The 15634-nt window shown below is 42.1% G+C and overlaps 1 protein-coding gene across 1 annotated transcript in view; it reads right to left on the bottom strand.

Annotated features, from left to right (window-relative positions):
• The window catches only part of CCDC91 (coiled-coil domain containing 91), a 116586-nt gene that overhangs the window by 96381 nt on the left and 4571 nt on the right, over window positions 1-15634 (bottom strand). Inside the window, 2 exon segments of the mRNA XM_033148222.1 lie at window positions 8227-8305; window positions 8806-8849. Of these exon segments, the coding sequence (XP_033004113.1) occupies window positions 8227-8305; window positions 8806-8849 (123 nt within the window).

A 15634-nucleotide genomic window follows, 5' to 3' on the forward strand; every position in this document is an offset into this window, starting at 1 on the left:
CCCCTGCAATGCAGTAATCTCAACCACAGCATCCATGACAGGTGGTCACAAATAATGGGACAAAACTCAGTGCTGTTTCCAGACAGATGGCTCCTACCATAGGCAGGACATTAGTAACAAGAGCTTGGGAGACACTCTACTTCAGTGTTGCCTGTATGATTTTTAAAAATGGCTTCAGTGTGGTTTCCTTTTCAAGGCAAGGAGACCAGTAGCATCATGAGAAAGCTGCCAAAATATTTACATGGATCAGTTTTTGAAGAAATTAATTGTGGATATAAATTCTTAAGAGGAATACAAGCAATATATTCAGAACAAAGTGTGAAGCTAATTGTAAACCAGGTGATATCGAGTGAATGTAAAATAAAAAAGGAACCAGGCAAGGATGCCCGTTATCACAACCTCTTTTTGAAATCTAGAGAATGTATAGCTAAACCCTTTTTTGTTGTCTTCCTTATACATCTCATTTAATTGTCTATAATGTAAACCAACTCTGGACATACTCTTTTATTTCTTCATAATCTTTAAGTTTCCGTTTGCCTTCTTGATCTCTCAATAAGTCTCTATATGTAGGCCACTTTCCCTTTTTGCCAAGCGGTTTGAGTAACGAAGCCTCAATTGGTGATAACCACCAAGGTGTTTTTTGCTCTATTAAATCTCTGTATCTTTCCCACACTCTCGTTAATGATCACCTAATTATAAGATTATAAAATCCTTTATGTACCTTTCCTTTCCTATACCAAAGATATGCGTGCCATCCATATCTGTTAACATGACTTTCCAAATCTAAAGCTTTACTGGCTCACCATCATGGTGCTACAGATTTATGAAGCGATGTGGCCTTGCAATGCACAAAATTGCACAAAAATACCAGAAGAATATGAATCTAAGATTCTGTCTTTTCATAAATTTGTAACTGATGTTAGGAGGAGAAATGGGTTTGAAATTGGCCAGATTGGGAATATGGATGAAGTCCCGCTAACCTTTGATGTGCCATCTAATAGGACTGTTGATCTGAAAGGTGCCAAAACTATCACCGTGAAAACTTCTGGACATGAGAAAACACATTACACGGTTGTGTTGTCTTGCTGTGCAGACGGCACCAAATTGCCACCCATGTTAATTTTCAAAAGGAAAACATTTCCAAAAGAAGAGATTCCAAGAGGAGTTGTTGTACATGTTCATGAGGAAGAATAGATGGACGAAAATGGAATGAGAGTATGGGTTGAAAAAGTGTGGTCCAAACGTCCTGGAGGACTTTTGGAAAAACCTGCCTTATTAGTGCTTGACCAGTTTAGAGCACATATCAGCGAAACTACAAAAAAAGTGCTTTAAAGAACTGAAGACTCATCTAGCTGTAATTCCTGGAGGTCTTACCAGCCAGTTGCAACCTCTCGACATTTCCATCAACAAGCCATTTAAGGTCTTTATGCGAGAGGAGTGGAACACATGGATGGCTGCTGGTAATCATGATCTGACACCTACTGGACGAATGAAGAGGCCCACTATCACTCAAGTTTGTGAATGGGTGAAAACATCATGGCACTCGGAAGGAGGAAATCGTTGTCCAGTCATTCAAAAAATGTGGCATTAGCAATGCTTTGGATGGAAACGAAGATGGTATCTTATTTGAAGATAGTGAGGAAAGTGATGACGGTGATTGTGAGCAGCTGAGCTTCCTAAATTCTGACTCTAGCACTGATGAGTTCTTGGGGTTCACAGAAGACTAGAAGAGTACTCAAGCCTTAAAGTCTCTCTTCATTTGTTAATGACAGTGATGATGGTTCTTAATACCACTGTTGACTGCTGTTCACTTTACATGGTTGAAATATACTGGTTGTTTATTAAATACCAGTTGTTATATACTGGTTGTTTATTAAATACCAGTTTAGTACAATATTTGATTCAGTATATTTTTTTCTTGTTTTCCTCCTCTAAAAACTAAGTGCATCTTATGGTCGGGTGCATCTTATGGAGCGAAAAATACAGCATAATGAACTGAAAAAAATGTTTAACATGACATTTGTTAAAAAGCCAGAAGCATTTTTATTAGGGATTTTAGGTAAAGATTTGCCAAAGAAAATAAAGAATTTACTTATGTATGCTACAACTGCAACAAGAGTTTTGCTAGCACAAGGCTGGAAGGAGGAAATTCCAACGAAAGAACTATGCAGAACTGGCAAAATTCCCCATCCTCGCTGTTACTTTGCCCAATTATTTCCCTCAGACACCAATCAGAAGGTTTGGGCTTATGCGGGTAGCGTTCGTGGAATTCCCTTTGCAAAGCGGATACTTTCCGCCGGTTCCCAAGAATTTTCAGATTCGTCCAATCCTTTCCAGGCAACTAGATATTGCAGCTTCCTCCTGCTCACCCTCAAATCTAATATCTCCTGCACCTCCCCTTCCTCCTCATCCTCCATTACAGGGGAAGGAGGTGGCTCTCTCGCGGTCTGGTACCTATAAGCCGGTATAAACACTGACAGTAGTGACCTATGAAACACAGGGTGTATCTTCATGGTTTCCAGCAGCTGGAGTCTGAAGGTGACCAGATTAATTTGGACTGTTACTTGGAACGGCCCCAAATGCCTCGGCAATAACTTGCGGCACCTCCCCTTGAGTGGTAGCCCCTTCGCAGACAACCACACCTTGCTCCCTACCTTGATCTCCTCTCCCACCTGTCGATGCTTGTCTGCATCCCTTTGGTATGACGCCTTAGATGCTTCCAAGTCCTCCCACAACAGCTCATGAAGGCAATTCAGTTCCTCCACCATCAGTTCAGCTGCTGGTACCGACAAGTGCTCCTCTTGCCCAGGGAATGCCCTGGGGTGCAAACCGTAGTTCACCACAATTCTTATGATCAGTTTGTACCACCACTTGGTGCAACGTTCCCTCCAAAAAATGCCTCTGCCCCATCACTACCACCGGATCCCCTCCACCTTTTCCCAAACAGTGCTTCATACAGTAGGATGAACCAAACACCAAGGACCTTTGACCCCATGCTATCACCGGGTCATGGCAATTCAGCCAACTCATGCCCAGTACCATGGGGTGCCCAGCCAATTTAATCACATGAAAGGCCCTGGTCTCAGAATGGTGGGCTATGTTCACCCTCATGGGCAGCATCTCGAGAGTCACTTCTCCTGCCAATAGTGGTCTGCCATCAATCATCATCACCATCAAAGGGAAACTCAAGGGCAACAATGCTATTCTGTGCTCCTGCACCAGGTCCCGGCCTAGAAAATTTGCTGACACCCCCGAGTCCAACAGGGCGTTGATTTCCACCCAACGGCCATTGGGGAGTTGCAGCTTCATCTTGACCATCAGTCCTGGGATTGGCGCATCAGCGTGAGAGCTGTTCATTGCTTCTCCACCCGGCTGCAGGCTCCCATTTCCAGCCGGGGGCCCTTGTTTCCCTGCAGTGCCTCCTGGGGTGTCGCCTCTCCTCCCATATCTGTCCCCGACAGGGACTCCCACCCCTTGTGGCTGTGGCACTGGCATGCCAGATGATCTGGCTTCCCACAGACGAAGCAGCGTCTCATGTCTCTCCCACATCCTTTACCCCCTTCCCCTGGGAAACTGCAGCGACTGGGAGGTGTCTAGCTGCTCCTATCTCCATGGGCTCTGGCCCCTCTCATCAGGGCAGGCTGTCAGCTCTCTGCTCAGGAATGTCCGGCCTTGCGCTCCGCACCCGGCCTTGCGCTCCGCACGTAAACTCAACTGCAGGCAGACTTTCACCAAAGCATCCAGTGACTCTGGTTCTGGAATCTGGGCCAGTTGGTCCAAAATCTCATTATTCAGCCCCTCCCTGAACAGGGCAGCGACAGGTGGGAAATCAAGATCCCACTTCAACTTCTTCACCAGCAAACTAAATTTCGACCAGTAAACGAAAACCGTATCTTTCCCTTGCTTGAGCTGTAACAACCGTCTGGTTGTGACGGTCTCATGTGCTGGGTCTAGGAAGATTGTATCTAAAATCTGCAGGAAGGTTTGGAGGCTTCCCAACGCACTAGAAACCTCTGGCTCGTCCCTGACAGGTGGGGAGGGAGAGGAGGGGGGTAAAAAGTAATAGGTTGTAGTACTGATAAATTGTATTTATTTTTAAAAAATTTCAATAAAAAATATTTCAAAAAAAGAAAGTTACATGGATCATCTCAATGATGGTGACCACAGAATTACAGAGTTGGAAGGGACTCCAATGGTCTTCCAGTCCAGCCCCCTTGATTTCACAAGTCTTGTGCATAGCTTTGGGCAATGCAATCCCACCAAGCCAACATTGCAAAAAGGTTTCCCTTGGGAGCTCTAACTCAAGAGACTAAAATCTATTCAATCTATTCATGTTAACTAAAGAGCAAACACTGCTACTGGCCTCCACATAAGAAAATCCTGTCATGGTGGGGTCCCACCCTATTCTGCTAATATGTGAGATACACACCTACTCCTCCAGTTACTCACCCCTACCTCCTCCTATGCTTGTGCGTTTCTTATACCTGCTTTTGTATGGTCACAGAATTATCTAATTCTATCCCCATTACCACAATAGATCTGCACAGTTTACCTCTTTTTCCTCTTCAGAAGCATAGTTTATGCAGATTTTAAGTCTGCTAAAAGTCTTGTTTAAATTTTAAATGGGTGACAGCTGTAGTCTAAGTACCAGCAGGGATATCAGGGCTCTATAAATCAAGCAAGCTTCTGCTCTGCACACAACTTATGACTGTATTAGAGTTTGACCTGTGCCCTGATAACAGCAGGTTTCAAGTACCACAGGTTTCATTTTTAGATTAATTCTAAAGCATATCTCATTACTATACACATATATGAAATGGAGAAAAACCTGGCCTCCCACATTTTTCATCACAATGTATGGTTGAGCTGCTTTTTCCCAGACCCAAAAAGCACCCCAAAGCACATGCATGAATCTCCTCCCCGTCTGTTGCAATATTTGGATAATAGACACAGGTGTGTCTTATTCTCTTAGGTTCTCATTATGCACAAGCAAGACACTGCATGCCAAAAACCACAAAGCCTACACCAGTGGAATCCTATTTCTTAATGGTTATATGCGCAGATGTACTGTTTCTGAACTGTATTCCAAAGACTGTTTGATATTTTACAGCCACTACTGGCATGACATGAGAATGGAAGGAGTGAAAAGGGATCAAGAAGAAGAAGAAGAGTTTGGATTTGATATCCCGCTTTTCACTACCCGAAGGAGTCTCAAAGCGGCTAACATTCTCCTTTCCCTTCCTCCCCCACAACAAACACTCTGTGAGGTGAGTGGGGCTGAGAGACTTCAGAGAAGTGTGACTAGCCCAAGGTCACCCAGCAGCTGCATGTGGAGGAGTGGAGACGCGAACCCGGTTCCCCAGATAATAAGTCTACCGCTCTTAACCGCTACACCACACTGGCTCAAGGGGGTTAGAATGCTGTTAAGGTGACAGGAAGCAACACCACAAATGAGGCACAGGAAACCATGGAGTATGCTAATGCTCAACATGGAAAGCCCTGCCTTTGCCCATCTGGTTTCCGTACTTCCCAAAGATAATCCAATAAGTCCTTTGCAATAAAGGCTGCAAAGGAACAAGCAGAAGCCTTAAAGTGCACTCCCAAGTGTTCCTTGGCAAGCAAAGCCTTCGGTGAGCACCAATCAGCTGGCCAGAACTTACAGCAAGCTGCACAGCGATTGGCTGCATTATGGAGTTTCCGATAAGGTAATGTGCACAGACTAATTTTCAGATGCCCTAGACTGTGATCTAATTGAGCAGGTAAACAAAGCTAAAACCTTAGAAACTGGCACACTTAACCAATATTTATTTTCAGTTGATATCCATTCACATCCTAATTAAATTATGAAATGGAAAATATTCCATACGGAAAATGAAGCAGTGAGAAAACTTGTGGGAAACTTGGAGGGGGGATCATCCCACACCACTGCTTATAGCACAGATATTAAGATAATCAGCAAGTTGGAAACATCATAAGGAATATCAAAAGATCCTTGATACAGATTACAAACCTATAAAGAACCAAGCTGTGAGTTCAGCATTGTAAATACTGGTCGCTGTTTTAATAAACTGGCCTCCTTAGGTAGACAAAGAAGAAGAGAGGATAGTTTTAAGAGGAGGAATGTGTTGAGCTAGGCATGAAATACAAAGTCCTGTTAGATAGTTAGATTTTAAAATACTTAAATTGGGAGAATGATTGCTGCTCCTATTCACAAGTAAATTCACTTACATAGGTACATATGCTGTCTGAAACAAAGAAAAGACAGTGTCTTTTTGCAATCTTTGTCAGTGCAAGGATATTGTACGAAAAGTTATAACCTTTTTAAAAAGCAGTGGCTTTCCCAGGAGGAAGCCTAAACTAAATGTGCAGTTCTCAGCAGACACATTAAATTGAGACTGGACTGTTTTATCTTGGCTTAGAATACTTCACGAAGAGAGACAACAAAGATATACAGAGGTACCTTGGTTCGCAAACTTAATCGGTTCCAGAAGCCTGTTCCAAAACCAGAGCATTCCAAAACCAAGGGACAATTTCCCATAGAAAGTAATGCAAAACAGATTAATCCATTCCAGACTTTAAAAACAACCCCTAAAACAGCAATTTAACATGAATTTTACTATCTAACCAGACCACTTCTGGGTTAGGGTTAGGGCTAATTTTAGGACTGGGTTAGGGTCAGTGTTGTTTTGATTCATTTGCGGTTGGTTTGCTTTTTTCAATTTGTTGCGTTTGTGCTTTTTCACGAGTTGCAAGTTTGTTAGCTTTGTTGTTTTCTGGGAAGTTTCAGTTTTAATTTTGAATGCAGCCCTGCAGCCCTGACGCTGAGTGAGGGAAGGCTGGGCCGGGGCGGCAAGCAAGCAGGCAAGGGATGTCACCACAGTGCCCCCAGCCTGCTCCTGCTTGCAGGCAAGTAGGAGTGGGATTGGGCTGCTCCGTTAGGCAGTGCGAAGCTCCTGCTTCCCAGTTTAGAGAGCCCCAATCTGTTCCTGCTTGCACGGGAACAGGAGCTGGATCCGGGCTGCTCAGCTGGGGAGGTGCAGGCTCCGTCACACTTTCCGTTGAGGGGTTTGCAGCTGCACTCCGCTCAAGGAAGAAGTTTAAAGGAGCCCACACCTCTGCATCAAAGCCCCTGCACCACCTGAAGGCAGCCAGGCGCTCCTCAGCTGAGCTGCCTGCTCAAGCAAGCAGGAGCAGGGTGGGGATCTCTCAGAAGTGGAGGCTTCATGCTCGGACTTCCCCAAGTGGGAACGGACCTCCTGATTATTGAGAGTGATGTGGGTAAGTTCCTCATCAACAGAACCTGGGCATCAACATTCACCTTATCACTGGCAGTAGGCACAATAGCCCCACTGTCTCCCCCATGGCCCACTACCTGAGGACCCCAGCCAACACAGCATCTGGCTGAACAAGCTTAACAATAGGCATTAGCTTAGCTTATTTAGCTTTTAGTTGCTATTTTGTAACTATTGTTTTATATTGATTTGTTAATCATATTACTTATGTTGTAATTGTTACATTTATTTTCTGTTTTATTATGCTATTGTTACTTATTGTTTGTAAGCTGCTTTGAATGAAAAGTGGCACAGAAATACAATAAATCAAATAAAATTGAAGTTTTAAACTATTGCTAGGACCAGAAAACATAGTCCTATTAATTAGAAATATATAGTGGAAATACTAGAATGAATTACATAAATCCAATTACATAAATCATGCCAATAGTAAAAGCAAAAGATTCTTAAGGTATCAAATATGATAAATCAGCATAAAACCTGTACAAATGCTAACACTGCCTCTTCTTGTAGGTTATGGTTAAAAACTAAAGACCAAGTCAAGTAGGTATATGTTTACATTAAAAAAAACCATTCCTTAAAGTTTTATCCATTTAAGATGAAATGACAATCAACTTCAGAAGCATTAAGCTACAGAATACATTATGTTCAACTTTAGACTTTCACAGTAGCACCAGACCCACACAAAAATACTTATGACAGCTGTTGCTTTTCAGTAACAAAACTGCACACTGGCACTAAATAGAGAAGTTACAAATGTACATTTATCAAGGAGTATGCTTTAAAATTACAGTAATTACACTATAAATAGCCTCCAAGGTCACTTCAATAGTAGCCATGGAAAACAGCAAAAGGGTTCAGAGTTCATGGACATATTCCAGATGCCCTAATTTAAACTGGTAAAGTAAAAGCTGATTTTGCTAGTTCTCTCTACCTGTGGGAAATGCTGCCCAAGGAATAGCTGGAGAAGTAACTGGGGGTTCACCATTTCCATCCTTAAAGTTTTCTGCTGCCTGAAAATACAAGGCATATTATTAGTGTTTAAGACGTGGACTTTCCAGCACCATGCCCTGAATACATTTCTTGTACAGTACAGTGTTGCATACCATATTAGTTTAAACATGTTTTTGCCATATGCTTGAGGATATGAAATCCCCCCACCGCCTCGGCTCAATGTGAAGGGACTGCAAATGAGAGGTTCCATTATGTTAATCCAGTCACATGGGCAACAACAGAAGACATTTCCCACTCTGTGCTCTTTGTGATATCACATCTCTATTGCTGCAACCTCCACATGATTCCTCTTTCAGATCTGTAGTCCACAAATGTTACATGGGTGCCATGGTAGCCATGCTCCTTGGGACTATGGCAGTGCATTCTATGCTGGGTTGCCCTTGAAAGCAACAGTTATTTAAGAAGAGACTTTTAAGTTAATTATTTAAGATTGAACATAAATAAGTTAGTTTAACAGTGCATTAACTGAATGCTTACAGACAATTTCTTAGCTCCATACCTCAAAACCTCCAAAGTCATCGTCATCCATTTTCCTGGAAATACCTAAAGAACAATATAAAATGTTCATTTACAAATCCTTACCGGTCATTAATAATCCTCTTTCTCTTTAATCTCTGAAATAACTTAAGTGGTAAAAATGTCCTTGAAATTCCCTCCTGAGTCTACATCTAAATGACAATAAAAAAAACCACAATGAATGGCGTATAGAGCTCTCACAAACACCAGTATTTTTGATCCAGACTTTACTAAAGATCCACAGGTAGGTTTGGTATGTGCCCAGGTGTTAAAATATAGAGAAGAACATCACCCACTTGCATGTATGCAACTCTGCTTGCATGTAGTCAAACACAGGGGAGCCAATCCCATTTTGCTGTCTGAAGCCAAACGGGAAGGTGTCACTCACCTCCACCACCCCCCCCCCCAGCAAAGCCTCACTTACTGGGATTGATCTCGCTGGAAGCCACTGCCAGTTCTGTTATCCAGCAATGGCAGCGGGGGCTGGAAGAACACCACCCCATGCAATTCCACCACCCAAGGCAGCTGCCTCATGGAGTCTACCTCATGGACTCAATAAGATCTCCAGTGGAGCACTTCCAGCAGGTGACCCCAGCATCTGAGCTGAGCTGGACTGCTACTGGTGAGAGGGTGACAACTACAATCAATGCACCAAGTCTGCACACTTGGAAACGGTTATGGGGAAATGTTCCACACCAAACAATCAGCATTAGTTGTTTTTTGTTAACTGATTAATTCTTTGCTGGTATTTAACCTTCCTAGAACTCAACTCTATTCAGAGAAGTTCAAACAATCTATGTTGAAGATGGAACACCAGAAGTTCAGGTACACCCTTGTGCAAATTAATTGAAACAAAGCAAGTTTTCTATCTTATTCGTAATCCTGTACTCAAAACAAAACACGAAAAGCCAGTTGATCATTATGATGTCAGAAGCCTGTAGCCAACAGAAGGAATGTTGCGCTCGCCACAATATATTGAAGTACTACAAAAGAGAGTTATTCCAGAGCTGGAAAAAATGTATCCTGACAGTGCTGGGATATTGCAGCAGGACCTAGTCCCCTGTCACACATCAAAAGTGGTGAAGAAATTCTTGACAGAGCAGCAAATACAGGTACTTGATTGGCCAGGGAATTCCCCGGATGTAAATCCCATTGAGAATTTGTGGGCTATATGCAAAAGTTGCCTCCGTGCTGTAGACTATACGACTATGGAGCTCATTCAGGCGCTGATTCAAGTGTGGTACAGGCATCAGAAAATCAACAGTGACTGTTCGAAACTAGTAGACTCTATGCCAAACTGTGTTCAAATGCTGCTTAAAAATAGCGGAGGTCATATCCATTACTAATGTACGTATATGTGAGTTTTGTACATGTATATGTGAGTTTTGTACAATAAACTACATTGTTTGTTTCAATTAATTTGCATAAGGGTGTATGTAGGACATGTCTGAAAACCAGAACCTTTTAGATGGCGGTAATTAAAGAAATGGAGGTAATCAGAGGAGATGTCCTGCCAGTGAGCTCACTTGCTATCCAACCTGGTTATGCCAAAGATAGATAACTGATAACACATTTATTAAAAGCTTCATGTATGGTGCTGGGACACAGGTGGCGCTGTGGGTTAAACCACAGAGCCTAGGGCTTGCTGATCAGAAGGTCGGTGGTTCGAATCCCCGCGACAGGGTAAGCTCCCGTTGCTCAGTCCCAGCTCCTGCCAACCTAGCAGTTCGAAAGCATGTCAAAGTGCAAGTAGATAAATAGGTACCGCTTCAGCGGGAAGGTAAATGGCGTTTCCGTGTGCTGCTCTGGTTCGCCAGAAGCAGCTTAATCATGCTGGCCACATGACCCGGAAGCTGTACGCTGGCTCCCTCGGCCAGTAACGCGAGATGAGCGCCGCAACCCCAAAGTCGGACATGACTGGACCTAATGGTCAGGGGTCCCTTTACCTTCATGTATAGTAATCACTTATAACTGGGGGGGGAAATCTAGTTTTCCCGCACTGGGTGATTGGATATCTAGAGTATTGGTGGAAGGTGGAGTGTTCAAATGATAAAATTGGTGAATTTAGTCAAGAGAAGAGAGAGCAGACTCAGTGATCAATTCATTGAAAAATAGAGAGACTGTTATAAATTGGTTAAACCAAATATCAAAAATTATAATAAGTTTATAAATTAAATATCGGGTACCATTTATTTCTTACTGGAGTTTTTCCTTGTTAAGTACTTAATAATTTAAGTATTAGACTGTACTATCATGATATCACTATTATCACATGTGTACACATGTTTATCTATGTATAATATATGAATTGTTTAATAAATAAACTCAAGTATAATAATCACCTCATCCGTCTCCTGAGAAATCTCTATGTGGGACAAGAAGCTACAGTTAGAACTGGATATGGAATAACTAATTGGTTCAAAATTGGGAAAGGAGTACGACAAGGCTGTATATTGTCTCCCTGCTTATTTAACTTATATACAGAATTCATCACGCGAAAGGGTGGACTGGATGAATCCCAAGCTGGAATTAAGATTGCCGGAAGAAATATCAACACCCTCTCAAATATGCTGATGACACAACCTTGATAGCAGAAAGTGAGGAAAAAGTAAAGAACCTTTTAATGAGGGTGAAAGAGGAGAGCGCAAAATATGGTCTGACGCTCAACATCAAAAAAACTAAGATCATAGCCACTGGTCCCATAACCTCCTGGCAAATAGAAGGGGAAGAAATGGAGGCAGTGAGAGATTTTACTTTCTTGGGCTCCATGATCACTGCAGATGGTGACAGCAGTCACAAAATTAGAAGACGCCTGCTTCTTGGGAGAAAAGCAATGACAAACCTAGACAGTCTCTTAAAAAGCTGAGACATCACCTTGCTGACAAAGGTCCATATAGTTAAAGCTATGGTTTTCCCAGTAGTGATGTATGGAAGTGAGAGCTGGACCATAAAGAAGGCTGATCGCCAAAGAATGGATGCTTTTGAATTATGGTGATGGAGGAGACTCTTTGAGAGTCCCATGGACTGCAAGAAGATCAAACATATCCATTCTCAAGGAAATCAGCCCTGAGTGCGCTCAATGGAAGGACAGATCCTGAAGCTGAGGCTCCAAAACTTTGGCTGCCTCATGAGAAGAGAAGACTCCCTGGGAAATATTAAGATGTAGTGTCAGGAATAACGCAGTCCTGGACACAGCAGAGTGAACGCAGGTTTTCTGGAAGCTTCTGGCTGTAGAGCATTGACTAGACAGCACAACGCAGGAACTCAGCAACTCACTTGGATAACTATATACAGTATTTATTGAAGCAACTAGTATAAATAAGTTACTATGTACAGACTTTGGAAATAAAAGGAAACAAAAAGTAAAACCTCTCCCCTCTCTCTCTCTCTCTCTCTCTCTCTCTCTCTCTCTCTCTCAACCTTCATTAACCAAACTACACAACACCACAGAGAACTCCCACACAGAGCTCATCTCTTTAGGAACTCCTTAACCAATCATAGGTTGTTGCTAAGGATCTGGAGAGAGAATAGATCTTGGCCTTCAGCCAACAGTTAATTGACAGAGGTAGATAGCTGGCTTTCTGCACGTAGGCACTTTGAAATCTCTAACAGAAAAGACCCTGATGGTAGGAAAGATGGAGGGCACAAGGAGAAGGGGATGACAGATGACAAGATGGTTGGACAGTGTTCTCGAAGCTACCAACATTAATCTGACCAAACTGCAGGAGGCAGCGGAAGACAGGAGTGCCTGGCGTGCTCTGGTCAATGGGGTCACGAAGAGTTGGACACGACTAAATGACTAAACAACAACAAATAATAATTTTGTGGCATAGTAGTAGTAAATATGTTAGTAAAAGTCCATTTTCATATTTATATTTACTCTGAAATCTTAAGTTTTGTGCACCAGGGATGGAAATATTTTTACATTCTCTGTTGCTGTTCCAAATTGGCACAGCAGCTTGTTGCAATAATGTTTCCTGCTTTTCGCACTGGCTCTTAGCTTTCCCGGTGGGTTCAGCACAAACTACAGCTTTACACATGACTGTGGTGAGTTTCTGCCCCCACAGACGTTCTTCCCTAAGTTTCATTAAAAGGGTTCATTTACATTTTGGAAGCTGATTGGTACACTCATGACTTTTGTGGCTATTGCCAGATATATTTTTAACTAAAGTACTCTTGCTTCTTTGGAAAAATTCTAAGTTATGAACTCTGCTAATGAAGATAAATTCAGCCATGAGTTGACCATGGAAAATTACACAGAGGGGTGGGGGGTTGGTGGATTACATACATGGGCTCCCTGCTTCCCTGGTATCTAGTCAAAATAAATAAGATCAAGCTATTCAACTAGTGCCTTAAAAAGTTAAGTTGTATTTGAACCAAAAATAATCCTTCCTAAAGCAGGGATGGGAAGTTTTTTTGATGGGCTGCATCTTCCCATGGAAAGTGGGAGAGAAGGGGAATTCCAGAAGTAGGCAGGACCAAACACACAGTCACACAACCTTAACACACACCATGCAGAACAACAGCGCTTGCTAGCTAAAGGTAATTTTCAATTAGTAGCCCCCTCCACAAATCTTTCAAGTGAGTGAGATTTTTACTAAACTGGAAGGTAACCAGCTACCTTCCTTTTTAGAAGAGACTCGGCATTAATTTTGATTAACCTGCAGCTGACAAAAGTAAACTGAGAGGATTACCGTGATTCATCAATTGCTTTAGGTTGCTCTTTTGTTTCCTAATGCTTGCTGACACAGAAGAGAAGGTGGGCAGAGCATCCAACAATTTCCACTCAGCTGTGAATATTACCCGCGGAAAGTGGGAATTTGAACCCTGACCTCCCAGGTTTTAGTCCAACACTCTTAACCTACACAGTCTTCCTAGAGTACTTCTGCTATGGGGCAGCTATATAAATAGGTAAAAAATCTCACTTAGAGAAGGGTCTAAAATATTTTCCTTGAAGCTTGAAGTCTTATTCAACATCTTCATCAATGACTTGGATGATGGGCTTGAGGGCATCCTGATCAAGTTTGCAGATGACACCAAATTAGGAGGGGTGGCTAATACCCCAGAGGACAGGATCACACTTCAAAATGACCTTAACAGATTAGAGAACTGGGCCAGAGCAAACAAGATGAATTTTAACAGGGAGAAATGCAAAGTACTACACTTGGGCAAAAAAAATAAAAGGCATAAATACAGGATGGGTGACACCTGGCTTGAGAGCAGTACATGTGAAAAGGATCTAGGAGTCTTGGTAGACCACAAACTTGACATGAGTCAACAGTGTGATGCAGCAGCTAAAAAAGCCAATGCATTTATATCCAATTTCTGGGGTGAGAGCCCAGAAATGATGGGAAGATTTGTGAATCTACAACTGGAAGATGATTGGAACTTTGAAACGGAGATGCTGGAAGAAGATGATTTGTGTATCCTGAAGCCCCCTGCAAGGACATTTATGGACTGCGTCTGGACCTGTGGATTTATAGAAAAAGAAGACATTCTGGACAATGGTGTTGGAGGGAGATGGAGAAATGTTTGGGGGGAGACCCCGAGATGGCGAAGGAAAATGGTCAGAAAAGGGATAGGGTGAGAATATATAAAATATAATTAGGATGGTTTATTATGGTACCCTGAAGTCAGTGTGTTAAGAATTTAAGATTTGGAATTATTGAAGAGATATGTTAAGTCTTTTTATTAGCAGCAGTTTAAGTGAAATAAGATGTATGATTTGAGTTAAGAAGTGATAGGTTATTTTGAAGTAAAAATTAAATATTAAGAAGTATGTTTAGTTTATTTTTTGGATGATTTAAACTTTAGAGATGAGAAGTTATTAAAGTAAAGTAGAATTGGAACCAAAGGAGAGAAAACGGGGGAAGTCACCCAGTATAGACTCGAACAAGAAAAGTTTTTGTGTGTGTGTGTTAAACAAGAAAAAGAATTATTGGTGTATTAATGGGGATTTGCATTTGTTTTTATTATGTTTTGATTGTTGTGTTTGTGTTGATGTATGTGTTTTGTTGTTCTTTGTTTTGTAAAAAACCAATAAAATTCTTCTAAAAAAAAAAAGCCAATGCAATTCTGGGTTGCATCAATACAAGTATAGCGTCTAGATCAAGGGAGGTAATAGTACCACTATATTCTGCTCTGGTCAGACCTCACCTGGAATACTGTGTCCAGTTCTGGGCACCACAGTTCAAGAAGGATACTGACAAGATGGAATGTGTCCAGAAGAGGGCAACCAAAATGGTCAAAGGCCTGGAAACGATGCCTTATGAGGAACGGCTTAGGGAGCTGGGTATGTTTAGCCTGGAGAAGAGAAGGTTAAGGGGGGATATGATAGCCATGTTCAAATATATAAAAGGATGTCATATAGAGGAGGGTGAAAGGTTGTTTTCTGCTGCTCCAGAGAAGCGGACACGGGGCAATGGATTCAAACTACAAGAAAGAAGATTCCACCTAAACATTAGGAAGAACTTCCTGACAGTGAGAGCTGTTCAGCAGTGGAATTTGCTGCCAAGGAGTGTGGTGGAGTCTCCTTCTTTGGAGGTCTTTAAGCAGAGGCTTGACAGCCATCTGTCAGGAATGCTTTGATGGTGTTTCCTGCTTGGCAGGGGGTTGGACTGGATGGCCCTTGGGGTCTCTTCCAACTCTATGATTCTATGATTTGTTTTATTCTGGTTTGTTTTACTTGATGTATAAATGTGTTGTAAACCACTTTGAGATTTTTTCTTTAAAATATAAAGCAGTATAGAAATGAAATGAATCAGACTCAGAATGGTGTCTAGACATTCTGTTGTGGCAACCATTATCTAGGC

Source organism: Lacerta agilis, chromosome 5 (assembly GCF_009819535.1).
Source record: "Lacerta agilis isolate rLacAgi1 chromosome 5, rLacAgi1.pri, whole genome shotgun sequence".
Taxonomy (NCBI): domain Eukaryota; kingdom Metazoa; phylum Chordata; class Lepidosauria; order Squamata; family Lacertidae; genus Lacerta; species Lacerta agilis.